Source organism: Vicugna pacos, unplaced genomic scaffold, assembly GCF_048564905.1.
Source record: "Vicugna pacos unplaced genomic scaffold, VicPac4 scaffold_19, whole genome shotgun sequence".
In the NCBI taxonomy this organism is placed as follows: Eukaryota; Metazoa; Chordata; class Mammalia; order Artiodactyla; family Camelidae; genus Vicugna; species Vicugna pacos.
Window position 1 is genome coordinate 71460939 of NW_027328740.1, and position 19280 is coordinate 71480218.

General features: G+C 39.4%; 1 protein-coding gene across 1 annotated transcript in view; it reads right to left on the minus strand.

The window, feature by feature from the left end:
• The window catches only part of LOC140693519 (trafficking protein particle complex subunit 9-like), a 335939-nt gene that overhangs the window by 277421 nt on the left and 39238 nt on the right, over positions 1-19280 (minus strand). Inside the window, exons 6-7 of the mRNA XM_072957339.1 lie at positions 18107-18204; positions 17709-17829 (exon numbers count right to left, since the gene is read on the minus strand). Coding sequence (XP_072813440.1) covers positions 17709-17829; positions 18107-18204 — 219 coding nt within the window. The remainder of the gene's footprint in view (positions 1-17708; positions 17830-18106; positions 18205-19280) is intronic.

The following is a 19280-nucleotide window of genomic DNA, read 5'->3' on the forward strand; positions in this document are numbered from 1 at the left end:
AATAACTGCCCATGTCACACAGAGTTACAAGTATTAAAGGAAATCAACAAATTCACAACCTAGCCAAGGGGCTACAAGTGCATCCTCAACAGACAAATGCTGCCTTTACGGCTCTGACGCACGCTAAGCGGGGCAGCCCCACACAGTGAACACTGCTAAGTGCCAGGGTGTTAAATGCTTCATGTGTGCTATAATACTCTTTAGATCTTACAACAATCCCAGGAAGAAATGAATATTATCATGCCCATTTCACAGATTCACCAACAGGTTGAGAGTATGCATTCTATTCCAAGGCCCTATGGTGAAGAAATGGCAATTTAAACCGGAATCTGGGCCCAGGCCTTGGCTCCATCTCTCTCCCATCCACCTGACCACTTGCCTATGAATTCCACCTGTCCAATATAAAAGTTTGCAGCCGGCCATCCCTTAAAAGCAATGTGTGCCACCGTTTGTCAATGTTGTTTAATTACCATAAACTGTTCTCAGAAACCACTACAGTAAAGAAAGTTGGACTTAAGGAATTCTGCATTGCGTTCTCCTGCAATGTGCAGGATCCCTTTCCTACACCTCCAAATCCAAGTGTATGCTTCCTCCGTGTTTATGTTTGCACACGGCTTATTAAAGCAGAAGGTATCTGCAGTAATTCCATCTCGGTTGCTTTCCAAGTTTGCAGATTATCCATATTCGGTCTGTGAACGAAAATACTTCAATGTGAATGAGAATACTGCAACCATGTCAGTAAACAAAGAATACTGATACCAAGTCATTAAAGGCTTCCGCCACTCCCCGGCGAGGACAGGCTTGCAGCCCAGCCACTGCAGCAACTCACAATGGTGCCCTCTGAGCAGACTCAGAATAAGAAAGGACGGGCTACTGGCCCGAGATAGCTAGGTGCTTGTCTAAAAAATGAATTCAGTGAGTCCTAATATTTGCTTCCTCCCATTCATACAAAATCACTAAATTCTTGAACTTGAGATACCTGGCTTTCTTTAGATAACAAGTAATCTTTTATTGTTCCAACAACCTGGTCTTTGTTGTAAAGCTCCTATATATCCTAGCTCTTCCTCAACCTCTTGGGAGCAGTCCCTCAGAGAGTTCTGAGAGACAGTCATCCTGGCTCGAGTCCTCCCGCCAAATGAAACATAACTCTTAACTTTTAGGCTGCACGTTTATTTCAGTCAACAGTTTTGGACACCATGAAGCACCACAGCAGATTTCTCTCCACCTGAACTCTCCAAGTAACCAGAGCCTTGGTACCAGCAGTGGCCCTTTGTGCTCATCCGCCTCCTCGGGGGGTCCAGATGAATTTGGCTGAGTCTCTCCTGGTTCTCAGATCTCACATATTGGTTGATGATCCTAAGTTTTATCTGGCGGTGTATCCAGGTACGTGGCCCTCCAGTTGAAAGAAACTGAGGTGAATTACCCACCCAGTGGAGACATCCCGAGTGGGTCCAAGTTGAAAGACACTGGGTTCAGGACTGAGTGGTTAGGTAAGAGGCTGGTCTAATGTTTTCCTCAATTTGGTTACCTCCATTGAATTTTTCAGGATAAAAGTAAAACTCTTATGAGGAAACTTTCAACTCCAAATTTTGGACCATCCTCCTGGCTGGTAACAGCATTCTCGGGTGACAGGGAATCTTCCAGGAGTGGTAGACACAAAGACTTCATGCCACAGAGTTGTCCCTCTGGGAAATCTTACTAGCAAATTTATTCTGAGAACCCGACCTTACAATGGGGAATAGAACTTTCAAAAAAAAAAATAAAGAACAGAAAAGAAAAGAAAAAGAAATGACAGATTGCCAGTCTCCAAGTAAAACCCCAGCCAGATTTATGTACATACAAAACTTACAACATTAATCGGGAATAAGAAAAAAAAAAAACTCACTCTGGAAATAACCAGGCCTGATAAAAACATTTTTTGGCATTCTGAACTTGTAAAAACAAAATCCCCTTTAGTGGGAACTTGGATTTCTCTTCCTGTGTCCTTGAAATTTAAACGTTTTATCTTTCTCTGGATGTTTTAAGTGTGTGCATGTAAGTATATATATGTTTAGTTTAGTTTTTAAAGGAAACCTTGGACTCTGCCATACAAAAGTTAAAGTATTGTGTACATATGGTGGCCACGCAAATAAATTGGGATTCTAAGCAATTCTTTGATTGTACCAATTTTCAGATATTTTGCCATCTTAAACTTTGTTGCATCAGCCTGGACCACGAAGGCTTTAAGCTTTTGGAGAGTAAACCTTTGAATTTTATTTAGGCAACACCCCGACTCTCATGTGGAAGGGCCTCTTCATCTTATTGGTTTAAAATCACTATATATATAAATATAAATCTATATATAAATTGATGGCCATATGATGGATTTTTTAATTTGGAAAAACTTTTTAATTGGTGAAAGTTTAAAGAGATCTCATAAACGGCTGTTTTATTGGTACCTATTAAAATAAAGTTTAAATGCAGAAAAATATATCTAATGGTTAACCTAAGAACTCAGATATAAAAATATAACTGGTTTGAAAAGCTACATTTTTGTTTTTCCTTTCTGATAAATGTTTCTAGAGATGCTAATAAAAACTTAGTATAATTAATGTTAATTAGGTTGAATAACTGGAAAAAGGATTGTAAAAATGTCAAAAAAACAGATAAGTGGCTTATCCCAAAAGGATAAATATTTTTATATGGTTATTTTGAATGAGATAAATAAAATGGACATTTTTGGATTTACATACAGGGTTTTGATACTACACTACGTAAAGTTAAAAAAAAAGGGCCAAAGAGTTCACCTACTCCCCCCCAACATTAAAGTTCAAACAAGTCCGTTTTATTTACCACAGTTTAACATATATTTATATGTAGACTGAAATACTTGATCAAGGATTGGGACAACAGACCAATTAATGAAATTAAAAATCGAGAAGGGCCTAAGCTCTTTGGCTGAAACTTGGGCATCCTAGAGACTTCTATAAAATTATATACAATGTACACCCACAAAAAAAAGGTTTCTGTCACTCCTTCTAGAAATAAGAATTATTGATTAAACTTAATAAATATAAAAATTAAAGGTATAAGATTTAATAAAATTGAGATAAAAGTTTGTGAAATTGGTATATTTAGATGGTCTTTATATAAACCTTTTGCTTATGTTGTGGGATAGATATGTTTCAGTGGAAAAACGCTTCCCCTTCTTGGTATTATAAGGCTGGGCACATGTCTATCCCTCTGAAAATATTAATTGAACAAATTAAAGGAAACCAATATAGTTACTTGAGACGTCCAATATAACGTAAATCTAAAAAGTAATTTGAGTAGCTAAAAAAAAAAAATAGGTTTACCCTGGGTTTAACTTATAACTCAAGGAAAAGAGACCTTAATAAATGTCTTATGCAAGCTTTGGAAGACAAAATAAAGAAAACCTTAGTTTTAAAACATGGAATTCTTTGTTTACAGCTCTTCTCACTGATACAAAAATGCCAATTAAGGAGATAAAATTGGGTCTGGGTGACAGAGCATTTATCTGGGGACCTGGAAGAGAGTGTCTTTGTCTTGCAGATCAGAAATATAAATACAACAAACAGTGACCTAGGACTGAGCCTAATTAGCTCAACGAAATAAAACTTGAGGCCATGAAATTTTTGGCATTTTAGAACTCAGAACTCTGACGGGTCCTTCAGACTTTGTGAGGAAATCTTAATTATCTGTTTCATAAATAGTAAGCCTTAGTGATTTGAGCAAGCAAATTCAGCTTACTCCAACTATTATTATAAATATAAGTAAGTTTTAAAGTGAAGCTATGAGATCTCTAGCTTTTGTCTGTTTATAAGCCTGCATACAGATTATAGAAGTGAGATATTTCTACTGCTAAAAAAAAAAATTTCGAAGTCAAAGAGCTCTGCTTAATTGATGTAAAAATATAAGAGCTTAAAAATTAAGTATTTTTAAAATAAAAACTTAACAAATTGACTTTCAGTGTCATGTGAATTGGAAAATATTCAATATTAAGGTAATATTTGATATTGTTTAGTTTAAGTATGTTCTAATAAATGTAGACATCTTTAAAATCATCCATCTTAACTATAATACCTTTACTGTACCTAGGTTTAATGAAAGTCAAATAAGATCCTGTTATATCTGTTGCAGATTTGTCAAAAAAAAAATAACAGTAATGTGCTGTGGTAAAATTTTAAGTAAATTAAATGCAAATGAGATGAGAGCTTTGGGTAAATATTTAAAATATATTTTTAAAATGTATGCTTAAAATAATCTCTAAATGTTTGATATCTTTAAATTCTAGAGTTGTGCTAAATTAAGTTAAATGACAAGATTTTATTAAATATCTATGCCATTTTCAGATAAAATAAGATTGAAATATGAATTACTTAACATTTAACTTCCTCTTACAGTGAAATTAAGGTGTTTAGAAATATTAATAAATGGTTGGTGTCACACAGAAATAGTCTCTATTAGTAAGGGAATGATCTCAGTATCCTAGGAAAGTAATATAAATGCGTAAAGGAAGATGTAAGAATGGAATAATACTTTGTTAATGAAAAATAGTGACTTTCTCCTGAAGCTGGTTACCTCTGAATGGAAGACAAAATAAGGGACACACTAATATAAGTATAGAAAGCTGTGGAAGGCTTGTGGAAAAGGAACCCTGAGGAAAGTTTTGTACGTGGTCAGAATTGGCTAAGTTTAGAATCAAATTGGGCAACGTAAATGAATCTTAGAAGTTAGCTGGAACAAGATTAGATTTGGTTTTCTCTCTGTTAAGAGGAAAAAATTTTCTTAAAATATTAATCCACCTTCAGTAACAGATTGTAAAACTTCTTATACCACTTAGCTGATCTGTTCTGCCTTTACATTTGACATATTTTCTTGTTAATGAATTAGTACTACATTACAGTGATCTATATGTTTATCTGATCAAGTGTTCTGAAATCTTTCACAAAGCTCCCCAAATATAAAATTCTAATTAATTAAATAAAAATTAATTTAATTAATTAAAATTCTTTTAATCTCCAGTTAAGTTTGGGATGCTACAGAAGGCCCCTGAAACATCCCAAAGAGAGATTTTTAACTATAAAGTTTCATTTGGCATTTTAAATAACATGGAATTGTCAAATGAATCATAAAACTTCTAAGGTTATATTGAATGAGAAATATTATTAATATAGGTATTGTAGAAATTATATGGACTCCCTAAAATTCTGGTTTATCTGAAATGTTACCAGTGATAATTATGGGTATAGTGAACAGGTTTCTTTATTGATTATAGTGTAACGGTGTTTAACCATGCTTTTAAATCTTTTGTCATTTATAGACAGTTAATTGTTTTCTTCTGATGGTTTTGCAAAATGCTTTCTCTTCAAGGAGATTTACTGATTTCTAATAAATTTCAAACTACAGCACTGAACTAAACTGGGTAAGACATTTTAAAGTTCTAATGAAAACTCTCATTAAAAGAATTAGTTACATGGGACTGATTAACCAGCTGAATATGGTTATAATTTTTGATATTGTTTGAAATACTACTGCCTTTTAACCTGTTTCCCAGACATAAAGAATCTCTTCTCCTTAAGCTAGTTATGGTTCACAGCAATTTGATAAATTATAACTATGTATACAGACTTGGAACAGTTATCTTTTCTCTCTATCTGATCCCTCAAAAGACTAAAAATACTTAGGTCCCCAGTGGCTCTATCAGACAAATTAGGGAGATCATCTCCTAAGAGATATAGGAGTATAAAGGTATTTTAAGGATTTTAAAGAGAAAAGAATTTACCTAAATCTGTAAGGCAAAAATCCATGAAAAGCCTTGACGTGGCTTTCTTGGCCTTAGAAAACCTTATTAACATTCTACCCTGAGACTCCGTATTAAAACTTCCAACACAGTCAATTTAAAAAGCCTATATGATCAAATAATCAGATTTAATTTGTAAAGAAATTAATCTTGATTTGGCTATATTTGAGAAAACTGAGGGTAACTTTAGAGAGAAAAAAATTATATTTTAGTCGATATTAAATTCTAGTTTTGTTAATTGAGGTCCATATTTACTAAGACACTTCCCAGATCATTCCTTGCTGTTATGTCACACTGCTGTACAGTTTAATTGAATTATGAAAAGAATACTCTAGGTTTGATTCTGAAGCTCAGTAATCTATCCTTGGGTAAAATTCCAATGCCCCATGACCTGCAGCCAGGGGATTATACATACTGCAACAGGCATGACTTAAAGAACTGTCTCCAACCTGAATGGAAAGACCCTTTTTCAGATACTCTTAACTAGACCATACACACCAAAGCTGAAGGAAACGGAGTCTCGGATTCATTTCCTATCTGAAACAGCCCCTGCAGTGCACTGGCCTATAGAGCACTGCTCACCTTAAAACAATGCCCAAATGGAGAAAAAGCTTCCATACCAGGATGAGAAGAAGACGACATCTGAGCTAGACTGCTGACCCAAGACACCGGACCAGGACTGTATACCAATTACTTTGATAATTTCTCCAACCTTTGATTATGAACTACTCCAATTGTTAAGTTTATGATAAATTACCTATGTCTAGTACTTCTGTGTTACCTTGGTGGGTTTCCCTACTCCAAGGCTCTAACTAGATAGCCCTCAGAAACGTTATTCTAAAAAGAATTTATAGTTCTGTTTAGGCCACTGTTGATCTTACAAGGTGGGAGATTTCAACTGGCCAATTAATACCTGCCCTGACCCTGACCATAAATATGAACTTTCTCATAGGATCAAACTCAGAAACACAAGCAAAATTTTAACCCAAAAATACAACTTCTCGACTATTAAATTCTTACTCGTGACTTTATTAACGTTACTAGCTGTATTACTTATATCCTGTCTATTTTATAAAATTGTTGTCTGTTACATTTCCCAATGTGTAACTAGGCCCACAAGATGGATGATGGCTAAACATCTTGAAGAAACAGATAAAATTTATAACCCTGAATAAAATAAATATAATAGTGTGATTCTAGGTATGGGAATGAGCAAAGATGGGTAAACACTTCCTGGATCATAATAGAGTAGTAAGACAGGTGATCCAGAGAACTTTTAGTATCAACAGGGCCTGATAAAAAAAACTAACACCTTGAATGGCAACTCAGAAGATTCTTCACCTGAACTAGGAATGAGCCATCCTAGCACCGTGGGACAAAATTGGTCATGAAATGTCTCTCAAAATATTGGTCGAATTTAGGACCAAGGGGGAACACTGTGAATGAAAATACTACAATGTGCATGAAAATACTGCAACCATGTCAGTAAACAAAGAATGCTGAATCCAAATCATCAGCGGCTGCTGCCAACCCCCAGCGAGTTCATGCCTACAGCCCGGCCTCTCAGCCACTCACAGTGGTGCCCTCTGAGCAGACTCAGTGCAAGAAAGGACAGGATACTGGCCCTAGATAGCCAGGTGCTTGCCAAAGGAATGAATTCAATGACCCAAATGTTTGCTTCCCACCATACATAGAAAACCACTAAATACTTGAACTTGAGATATCTGGTTTTCTTTAGATAACAAGCAATATTTTATTGTTCCAATTACCTGATCTTTGTTGTAAAGATTCTATTTATCCTAGCTCCTCCACTACCTCTTGGGAGCAGTCCCTCAGAGTGATCTGAGAGGCTGTCATCCCGGCTCGAGTCCTCCAGCCAAATAAATCAAAGCCCTTAACATTTAGGCTGAACGTTTATTTCAATGACGTTCCAGAATAGACACAACTCATCAATTCTGTAATGGAACACACTGAATCAGGAACCAAAAGCGTGTTTTAGTCCAGAAAATCTCCAGGTTCCTATTTCTTCCTGTCATTATACAATCCCTCCAGAACTCATTACTTTGCTGTCTGCTCCTCTGGCAACCAAACTCAGAGAAGAGACAACTCAGCAGAGCGCCCTGCTGGGGAGAACACCCCGCAGAAGCACTGCAGGCTGCCTTCCCTCCCGCACGCTCTGCTGACCCTTGGTGTCCCCCGTGGAGACCAGGCCAACACAGCTCTTCCCAACAGCTGCAAAGTCGCACACGTTAAATAAATCATTTTATTTTATATGATATTTTACGTATATACCCATCTCTGAAAACAGCTTTGCCAGAAGCCCAAATCTTCAACATTAATCTGCAAAGGCAAATCAGGTCCCCAAGGGAAAACAAGTCTTAAGACGACGCTAAGGCCTCCAAAGTCCTCTCCACGACCATGAACCAAACTGCCTGCAGGTCTGCAGCTGCAGGACGCTACATGTCTGCTTTTAAAGCAACCCCTTTCTGCCCTCGGGTGCTACAATGCCCTTTTATGCCCTCCCATCACAGGGCAAGAGCAGCCGCTGCAGAGCCTTGCAGGGTAGCACTGACAGGACTGGACAAAGGGGATCAGAGCTAAACAAAGCATTCTGATGACACGAGCTTGTCACTGTGTCTCTTTACAGATGTAGATATATATAGAGAGAAGTGGGGTGATATTGCTCAAAGTCACACAGCTAATAAGTGGCAAAGTATATAACTCTGCTCCTCCCTCCTGTGTGACGCCCAACTGGGACAACCACAGGGTTCTCTCGTGGCTGCCTGAACAGTCTTTTCCTATCACTCATGACACACAATAGTGTCTGAACTTAGCCTGCATTTGCAGCATCTTTTCCCTCCAGTTTCTCAGGAACAAGGCTGTTCGGGCCTGTATGAATTCCGGCTTCCTGAAATCTCCGTGCTCAGGCTGGTCTTGCCTGTGCATCCGGCCCGCTGCTCAGAGGCTCTTCCTCCCCTGCAGGACGACGTTTCTAATCTTCACAGGGACACAACTTCAGGGGAGCTCTCCTCTCGCCCTCAGCATGGCAGGTGTCCCAGGCCTCATCCCGAGCAGCCCCGTTAGGACGGTGTCTGCCCAGCTCTGCTAGTCAGATCAGCAGCCTCAATGCCAGGGATTATACCCAGGTCACACTGCAAACCTACTGCCCGCCTCACAGCCCCCAGCCAGCAGGTCACCTGGAAGTCACAGCAAGTGCCCCACCCAATCCAGAAGTCTCTTCTTTTGCCAGCACCACTGATGAATGGTTTCCAACCTTCGGTCAGTTTCGCACAAAACAGCACCTTCAACTGTGAAACGGGTGGTTTTTCTTCTGCACCTCTTCCTTACTGGAAACGTAAAGGGAAACCAAAAGGCCTTTTCTCAACCCTTTTCTGATGAAACCCTCCCACCCACAATACTCATATGCTCAAGAGCTTTGGATCCACATGATTTTCGTTCTCTTAGGCTAAGTGGCTCAAAAAACTAAGGGATTCTTTCTCCTTTGAGGGTATTAGCACTCAGTTTCTCGGCTTTAATCTGTTTTTGTCTCTCTCTTCAGTGACCCTAGCAGTTGCCACCTCTTACTCCCTTCAGCAGCCTCCCTCCCAACTTCAAGTCTAGGAAATCAGCTGTGATGAGGGGCATGGGGGCAGTCACAGAAGATGCAACTAAGGCACAGAGAGGCTACATAATTTGCCCAAGAAATCACCTTGAACCACCAACAGAGTGTGTCACGTCCCTCTGTTTAACTCTAATGCTAAGCAAGTTAACTTTTTGTAGATTATGTTTATAAACAGATGAGGTATGAAAATACATACAAGGACACACATCAACTCTAAGATATTCATTAACTCCACTATTTTGTTTCTATTTATTTTATTTCTATTAAAAAATTAAGAACCCCTGCAGTCAATATAGCAAAATGTTACTGGGTTTTAAATCCAGAATATACAGGGGTTGTGTCATTACTCATTCTTGTATGTATTTTCACAAGACAAAATGATTTGAAAGTCTCTCTCCCCGCCCCCTACTCACTACTGGCTCTCACCAGAGCTCCCAGACCACACATCTAACAGCCTTTCACTTTACCCACAGCTGAACTCATCAGTTTTCCCCCAGAACTCCCTCTGCTGCTTTCCCTCCTCAGAACACAGCAGGACCATTATTTAACTCATTAATCCACCCAGAAACCTGGGCCTTACTCCATCCTACCTTCACAGACAGCATTGATCCTTTCCTCTTTACCATCTAAACATGCCTTCAATCTGTTCGCTTTTACCCACTGACCGTCCCACCGCTCAATTGGAAGCCAACAACACTGCCCACCTGGACTCATGAGTCTCCCAGGTGGCCCCACAGCCACTCTCCCCTACTTGAGACAAATGTGATTGTGTCTCTCCCACGCTTTTGGACTCATTTCAGACCCACTGTTCTTAGAAGAAACTTCAATTTCTTCACCTGGTGAAGGTTCTTGCCATGAAACTGTCAGCTCAGTAAGGGCAGGACACACCCTCGTCCCTCGGCTCCACCATCTGGCAGAGCATCAGCTTGGGAGGATTGAGTTCTTAGCAAACTACTTCACTTATCCATACAAATCCATGGTAGATTAGAAAGATTTTAGATGTTGAGCTCGACTATTAATTTGGGGATTTTGCACTGGCAACCTGCAAGTATATATTCCAATTATTGTGTCTTCTTAAAACCATACCCAGATTAAAGGAGTATTTGTGGAATGTCTTCAGAGTAAAAGGGACTGTACTTTTACAGATTTTATGTTTTAAAATATGAACAACCCGGACAGGGTCAAAAATAGAACCGCCTCACAAGTGACAGAAGACAGGTGAGACGCATATAGCAACAGGTCACAAAGATGGTAAGAGCAAAATTGTTTCTCCAACCCCCAAAACATTCCTCCAAGAACTGAAAACTCAGAAATTTGAAAGTAAAATACTATCATATAAAGAAAGAAAATAAATAATCCTCTTCATCAGGGTTTCTAGACCTGACTGCAGAGTTATTAGCAGGCCATACTGAATCCTAGCACAGAAAAATCAGATGGACTAGTGGTGAGTAAGTTCCAGGAAAATGGCAGTAACTCCTCCACTTGAAAGAGGACACACACTCACTTGTTCAAGGTGATTGTAAACCACATTCTGCAGAAATTCAGAAGATTCAGGCACCGCTTCTAGATGGTGATGACACGGAAGGACGGCTTGGATGCATGCTTCTAACTGAGTCACCGGCATTCTTACACTGCAGGGGGAAATGGAGGCCCTCAGCCAAGAGCACAGTTGTTCCTGTCATGTATCCCAGGCCGTGCCTCGGGGACTCAGTGTACTGTAGCAGTCCGGCCCCAGGTGAGGACCCGCAGCGTGGCCCAAGCAAGCAGGAGGGGCACTGTGCTTGAGAAATCCCATCCCCCATGGGGGCAAGAGGGGCTGGTGGGGTTGTGTGAACCTATAAATGCTCATAGAAATACACCTGCATACAGTGAAGTGATAAAATTAAAAGTAGCAGGCTATTTAACAAAATTTCAATTGTCAGTGTTAATTTTACCATTCCATTCCGCTTGTCCCCTGCACTCTGAGACAGGCTTAGGCTCTCTCACACATGCAGCTCTGATGCAATAGTTGTGAAGTTATTTTACTTTGCTGCAAGTGTCTTCGCTCCCAGTGTCACTGTGACTGTCGTCTCTTAACACAGTCAGATATCTTCCTGCATCTCTCCCTGAGTTCCTTGCTCCTGCTTCTCAGATCCTGAGATAAAGAACAGGTGAAGGCACATGACTGGAAAAGTCAATGTGGACTTGACCAAAGTCCTCAGTGACCCCCTAGGTGAGTGCTGCCCACCCCTTACCTTCGATTCTCAAGGTTCTGCCCAGGGTGACATCCAGCCAGGAGAGAGTCCTGGGCCCTATTAAAAGCTGTGTGGCTTGGGTGCAGGGAAAGCTGCAGGAGCTGGTTCCGTAGCCGGTCCCATCCACACCTCTGCTCCTCTCTCTCCTGAGGCAGCGCTGCCAAGCCCCCAGGCTCCCTGAGCTTCTGTCTTTCTCTTCTACTCTACTTCAAGCCCTTTTCCTCTTCCTTTACTCCCTGATTATCCCTAGCTGGAGTGATTTTTCTATCATAGAATCTGAAAAAATTTCCTGCAGCTGAAAAAGAGGTGCCAGAGGTCAACGCGCATATGGTGGTTCCTGAATAGAGCCCCTGGTTAGGGGGACCCTCACCAACACTCACGGGGCATCAGGCATGTTGCAGGGTCGACCACCACCAACAAGAGTTTGCTGTGACACCAAGGCACGCACAGCATCCCTGCTCACTAAATTGTAGTTGTAGTCCTTTATTAAGAAGCAAAAATAAAAAAATTGCTCATGTTTCTTACTAAAATTATTTATGAGGGAGAAAAAGAAATTGTAATAGAAAGAACAAATTTCACTCCATGTTAGATGTGTTCATTTGGCTTTAATCCTGTACCTTGTTTTCTAGGCTCAGACTTGCTATCTCTGCACCTTTTGTAAAAGAAAGTTGCCTTTAGCCTGAAATATCCAGGAGGGCCTATTCTCCGGGCTCTGATCTTTAAGGATATTTGCTCTTCTACACTTATGTATAGATGGCAAGTTGTAAAATAGTGAATAACCTTTCTTTTTTTTTGGAGGTTTTACAGGGGCACCATAATTTGACCCACATGGACAGCTGCAGGAACAAAGGATTTCAAGGACAAACAATTCATACAGCAAGAAGTTTGCAACAACCAGCCACATCCCTGCCGCTTTTTAGTATAAAAGGAGACTGAATTCTGCCCTGGGGAAGAGAGTTCTACTGGATAACAATATGCCATTTTCTGGGTCTGCCAGCTTTACAAATAAAGTCTCTTTTCCTTACTCCAACATCTCATCTCCCGATTAATCGGCCTGTCATGCAGCAAGCAGAACGAGTTTGGACTTGGTAACAAATTGACTGCCTTAGAGGTAGTATGTCTCCACTGTTTCCTCATTTCCAGTATTTCACCACCTATCAATTTTATATGCTTTTTAACAACATGAACAAAAAACCTATTACAAGGAATTGATTCCACAGAAATAAAATTATTTCTACTCCTTCAAAACTTTTTTCTTTTCTATTTTATTTTGTTTTGCTTATTGAAAAGAAAATAAATTCAAATCTTTTTATTTCACGTATTTTTATAACTAGATATTGTAAATACTACAAAGATATTTAAATTGCAATAAAAATTGTTCATATATTAGTATAAAGATATATACACAATCAATGCAGATTAGGAAAGGAGTAGATATTTACTAAAAATCCACTGCACATCCAGTCTTTTACAAGCATATCCTGGAATATAAGCTCTATTATCCAGGGTCCCCCACCCCCAATCTCACTGCGGAGTCCCTTAGTAATCAACTACCAAGGCACCAGCATAGAACCATGAGATCACTAGTTTAGGTATAAATGAGAGTATTAGCTCATTCAATTCTAAAACAGAAACCTTAAAATAAATACTGAACTTACTTACAGATAAACAAATTTGGACACAAAAAAGTACAGTTTCTCCCCAAATTCACAAAGATAATAACTGGTAAAGGCAAGATTTGAACTCATCTGCCTTGAATATAAAGCTAAGTTGGAAATCCCCTTCAACTGTGGAGGACCAGCAGCACAGCCTGTCACCCTATCTTTGTTCAGATCTGGCTTTAGACAGCCTGAGACAGCACCCCTTCCTATGGAACTCGAGGGCAAACAATAACAATAAGGATTTTATATTCTGTAGTTTCTTAGGTCTCAATTATATAAAGTGTCAGCAGGTCAGCAGAAAACTCTGGGAAATATGAGTGGGTCCAGAGCTTTTTGCTGATAAGAAACTCAATCTATCAGGACAGAGTGACCTTCCCATGAGAGGCCTCATGGACATAAACTAAAGGCAACTGAGCAATGAAAACTAGCAAGAACATGGAACTCAAGCAAGAAGGATCCCTACCATCCCCTGCCCAGTTGCCTCTTCACCTTTGTGGACAAGACGGCAGAAGGTCCATGTTCTTGTCCAAGTTACAACATCATGGATTCTCACCCATATAATATTACGACTCTATGCTGTCTTAAGTCCTTTCCAACTAAAATATGATGACACCAATATCTCAGCGGAATGTCTATGTCTCCACTTTCTCTCTTCTATTAGGAGACTATATCTATGGCCACAAAGCCGAAATTCAATTAAAAACACCATGCACGAAGCCTGGTGAAAGTCTGTGTAAGAGACATTGTTCTCAAGCTCAGTGAGTGAAAACTCAGAAAAAGTGGTCCTTATCCCTCTGCAAGTGGAAGGTAGCCTGATTGTGTGTGTGTATGTGTGCACACGTGTATGTGTAAATCAAATACAATGTATTGTGGGATGTGCACAGATTTTTTTTATGTTACTATCATTTCATGAGGATGAGCCAACCTTAAAAGTAATTTGAATCTACTATTCTGAGAGAGTCTCAGGATCTTTTGGTGGAGGATGGGAAAGGGGAAAGGAAAGGAGGAAAGAAGTAAATGAAGCAAAGCTGTAAGTATACTGCTAGGGAAAGGCAAGACATTAATTTTGTTCCTACTTGCATCACACACAAATTAGGGACTGGCTTTCCCACATGTCTTGTCAAGCACTGAGTTGCAGAAGAACAGGTGACAGCCCATTTCTCACTGAGCTTGTGACTGTACGTGGCATCTTATAGACACTAATTATTTAACCTGATCAAACAATCTGGCAGCAGGCTGTAATTCTCCTATTTTGAGAGATAAGAAAACAGGAAGTGAAATAGGGTATATAGCTTGACAAAAGTCAGAGGACAAGTAAACTAAAGAGGATGAATTCAAACTCAGATCTGAATGCAGAGTCTGATCTTCCCACTCTGAGGGCTGGAAATTCCTTAACACACAGGGTCCCCAGCTCCTCTGCTTTGTTCCTGGCACCAAGCATTTCCCATGGCGATATTCTCCAGTTCTCAGACACAGCGCTCTGTGCAGCCAATAACCTCCATTCGACCTTGATCATCTACCTGTCACGCCCACCAGGCTTCACCAGGCAAGAAAGCTGGCTTTCAACTGCATACAAAGCCACCCCTGTTTTATCCTGGACTCTTCAGCGGCTTTTCCAGCGTAAACACAGCCATGAAAGTGCTCACAGTTTGTACATGAGCCACACTACCTCTCTCCATCTCTGTCCCCACCTATACTACTTTGCTATGACCATTTTGAGAATCTTGGAAACAAATTTTTAAAAACAGAAAAGAAAGGATTCTGTAACAAGTACTTAATACTTACAATTTTAAATGAGAAGTTACAAAGTGAGTATTTACAAACCGAATCTGCCTTCCTAGGTGTAAGTTTTAACAGTTAAAATATACAATAGCAAAAAATTCTGACTTAAATAATTAACAAAAACATCAACAATAATCTGGAATAAACTCAAAAATAATGCCCATGTTGTACATGGTGGAAGTACAGGACTGTACTGTGGGGTAAAGTAAGAGGTGTGAAAGTAGAGACATCAACATTTTGTATGGAGGAAAGCAGTTTTGTAAAAATGTACGTTCTCCTAAAGATAATTCAAAAGTACTAAAAAATCCCACGACAGCACTTCTTTTTTTTTTAACTTGAAAAATTATATTAGAATTCTTCAGGAATAATAAAGTCATAATACTAACCAAGAAAATTTGGGATCGAAAAGAGAATCAAAAAATCGCACTGTCAGATATTAAATAAATGTTTACAATATGTAAGATATAGTGCTAGTGTAAGAAAGTAAGATTGATAAAAATAAACCATGAGCTCAAAAAGAGACTCTAGTGTACATAAGTATTCTTTACAGGTGGGATTTCAAGTTAAAAAGCAAAGTAGGAATTCAATAATTGTCTTGGGACAATCAGAGAATCCCCTGGAAAAAACAAATTCTATTCCAGTCATAATGACCGCAAGAAAAATTACAGAATGTGATGTGAATATTAGAAAGTACTAATAACAGCGAATATAATTCTTTGCTCATATTAATTCAACTTCTCTTCACTATAACAAGTACCATCATCATCTCCATCTTAGAGATTAAAAAAACCTACAGAAGAAATTTATACCATTATAAGAAAGTATTTCTAAGAATAATATCAGGAATAAAACCCAAAAAGAAGACATTTACAATCTTAAGATTATTTTGGGCCACAACAAAAATGAACCTACTGAACAAAATGAAAGGCAAAATATGACAAGGAAAAGCTCTCTGATACATGTTGATGAAGACAAGGGGTTAATGTTCATAATATACATAGAGCTGTCACAAAGCAACAAGAAGCTGCCTCACTTAAATGTGTGCAAAGGACAAAAGAGATCATTCACTTTTTAAAAGTCAGATGGCTAATGAGTGAAAAATGCTCAATACCTCACTGGTCATCAAGTGCAAATTAAAACAATGAAAAAGTACTTTTGCTCATCATATTGGCACATATTTTTAAAAGATATTCTAGCTAGTGTCCATCTTTGAGAGAACAAACTGTGAGCGATCTTTTGGAGGATGACATGTCAATGGATATGTAAACTCTGAAAAATGTGTGTACACACAGGCTGAACTCCACATTTTGGAATCGTTTCATTTAGAAAAATTCAGTTCAAAAAGATGTACTTATCAGAGCATTTACACAGCACTGTTTACAATGGTGAGAAGAAAAGCTGAAGTGAAATCATATCCAGCGATAGAGAATTGGTTACATAAGTTATTCTACATCTTTTCATGCCCCACAGGAGAAGGAATTTCTTGATTCACTTGAAAGGAGCCTGTGATTTATGTAGTTGTCACATCCAAGGACTAAATTTCCAGAAACCTTAACGAAAATAATACTCATACAAGAACACAGGAATGTTTGTATAAGAAGTATGCCAGTCAAACACCCTTTCTGACAGTGGAAAATGGAGAAAACTTAAGTGTCCACCATCAAGACAATGATGCGGTAAATCACGGTGAGCTGTGGGCACTAAAGTTCCGGTGTTTCGGCGTGGTCCAAGGCCTTGTCCACAGTACGCTCCCACGAAAGGTGTCCTTACACAAGAGACCAAACCTGCATATCAGGAAAACCCTCTACTCTATCTGAAAGGACCGGGTGAGTCTGGAGAGAGAGGACGTCTGTGATATATACCTGAGTGAATAAACCGAGCTGCAGAAAACATATAGTATGGCCTTATTTTTCAATAAAGCATATATACACACACATAGACATAGATTTCTCATATACGTGTATGTATGAGTTTATTTATATGACATAGGCATAAAGGTCATGAAATATATACTCCACATTGTCAGCAGTTTTTACTCTCAGGAAAAAAGGGGAAGGGATGTAGGGGACTTTCGGTACCACAACAGATCTCTTTTCAGAATTTCAGTTAAGTATACTTGGAATTTAAAAGTTTATTTAAGTCCAAAGTAAAATGGACGAGGACTCCACAAGACAGAATGCTATACTAGTCATTAAAAATCATGCCAGGGGAGATAGAATATTGTAGAAAAATGTGTAATAAGCCGAATGGAAAATGGAGGTCTCCACACAGTATACAGGCACACATTGCTCGCTGGTTTTTATGACAGAGGTAATACACACTGATGAAAAGAACAGAAAATAGATGTTAATGTGTTAATTATTATCTCTGAGTACTGGCACCAGGATAGATCCATTTGACCCTTTTTTCATACATTTATATTAAATACACACTATTTTTCATCTGAAAAATGCATTTTTAGATGTCTAGTACCACACATTGGAAAATTACACGAGTACTTACAGAAACAAATAACTAGGAGACACCGCAGCAGCGTCACAAAGTGTAGAAAGGGCGATCCTGAATAACACCGCGCAGTTACATAAGGACCCACAAAGTGAGAGCACCTGCTGTAACAGGGCGCGGCCCCCTTCCATTTGTCAGATGTGTCTTCAGGGCTGAGGCAGTTCTGAGCACGGCCAGTGTCAGTGCTGGTGTCTGGATGGATGCCACTGGAGGTGAGGGCACCTGCAAGCCGAGAGGAAGAACAGAAATCATCCTCTGCTTTTTCTATCTTGTTTCTTTGTTACTTTTAAAGAGAGGCGGAAATAAGATAAACTGGATCTTTCCTACTGAAATTTCAGTAATGAAACCATTTTTAAAGTGATCACAACTTATATTCTGCCTATGACTGTCTTTTCAACAAAGCATCATATTTATAAAATGTTAATTAACTCAGTTAATTAACTCCCTGTTGAAACATTCTAGTAAAGAGCATGAACTGCAGTATGTAAAAGAACCACACCTGCAGTGACTAGCTCAGCTGTCTTGACGGCAGTGCAGTCAGCCCCCACCATCCCGTGGCCCTGAGCTCCTGATGCTGGTAAGAGAGCGCGCTGCTGCCTCAGATGGAAAGAAAAGGTGAAAGCATTTTCTGAAATCTACAGCACTGACAAAACATAACTGATAAATCCCAGGCTCCTTTGAGGCTGTCATTTTCCGTTTCTGGCCAACACCCGTCAATGAGCAGAACCACCCCATTCCCGAGTCATGGGACTCACGTGGGCAGAAGTTTTGGAGAAATTTCCAGGTATAGAATGTAAACCAACTATACATAAAACTCTGAAAAAGAAAAGATGCAATAATCTGATTTTGGAAGACACTAAAATATTCTCCTAAGCCTTAGTACTTGGAAAGGCTGGGCTTCTACTAAGCCACTTATTTATTTCACAGCCAATGAGCATCTCCCACAAACCCTGTTTCCCTGTGTCTGCTGGGAGCTTCAGGCACATTGATGTTGTCTATCTTATAAGTCACAAGGCAGAGGCGTGTGTCTCACGCTGGCAACTCTCACACAGGCTCAACTCCTAGCCTCACTGTATGAACTTGGCCCCATTTTCTCACCTGTTTATTTGGTACCTGTTCTTCTGTAAGCTGCCTGAAATGCTTATTGAAACAAGTCAGAAGAATGAGTGGGTAGAGAAATGGACAGATGGACAGGTGAGAGATGGGCAGAAAAACAGAGAGTCTCCAAGAGAAGGGGAGCAATCAAAATTACCTATGCAAAACCCTCTTCTAGTCAGGGAAGGAAACCACCACGGAGAAGTGTGAAGAGGCAGGTTGCTTAGGACTGTTTCCTGGATTCCATGAAAAGTCACACCAAGAGATGAGAGGGTAGAACTATAAATAATAAAAGAAAAAATCATGCATGTTTGAAAAATATATCTACATTATGTACTTTCTAAAGAATAGAGTCAAATTAGCAAGGCCCAATAACACAATCCTTGGGTATATACAGAAGTGAGAATCCCATCTCCAATCTGCAAGGCATCCCTTTGGAGCACTGAGAGTCTACACGGTGCAGTCATAAAGCCATCACCGCAAAAGCGATGCTATCCTGCACTTACGAGGAAAGAGCAGCTGTGCTCGGTCTGCCTACACGTGTCTTTTACACCCCTCAGCACCTCTACGGGGGAGGG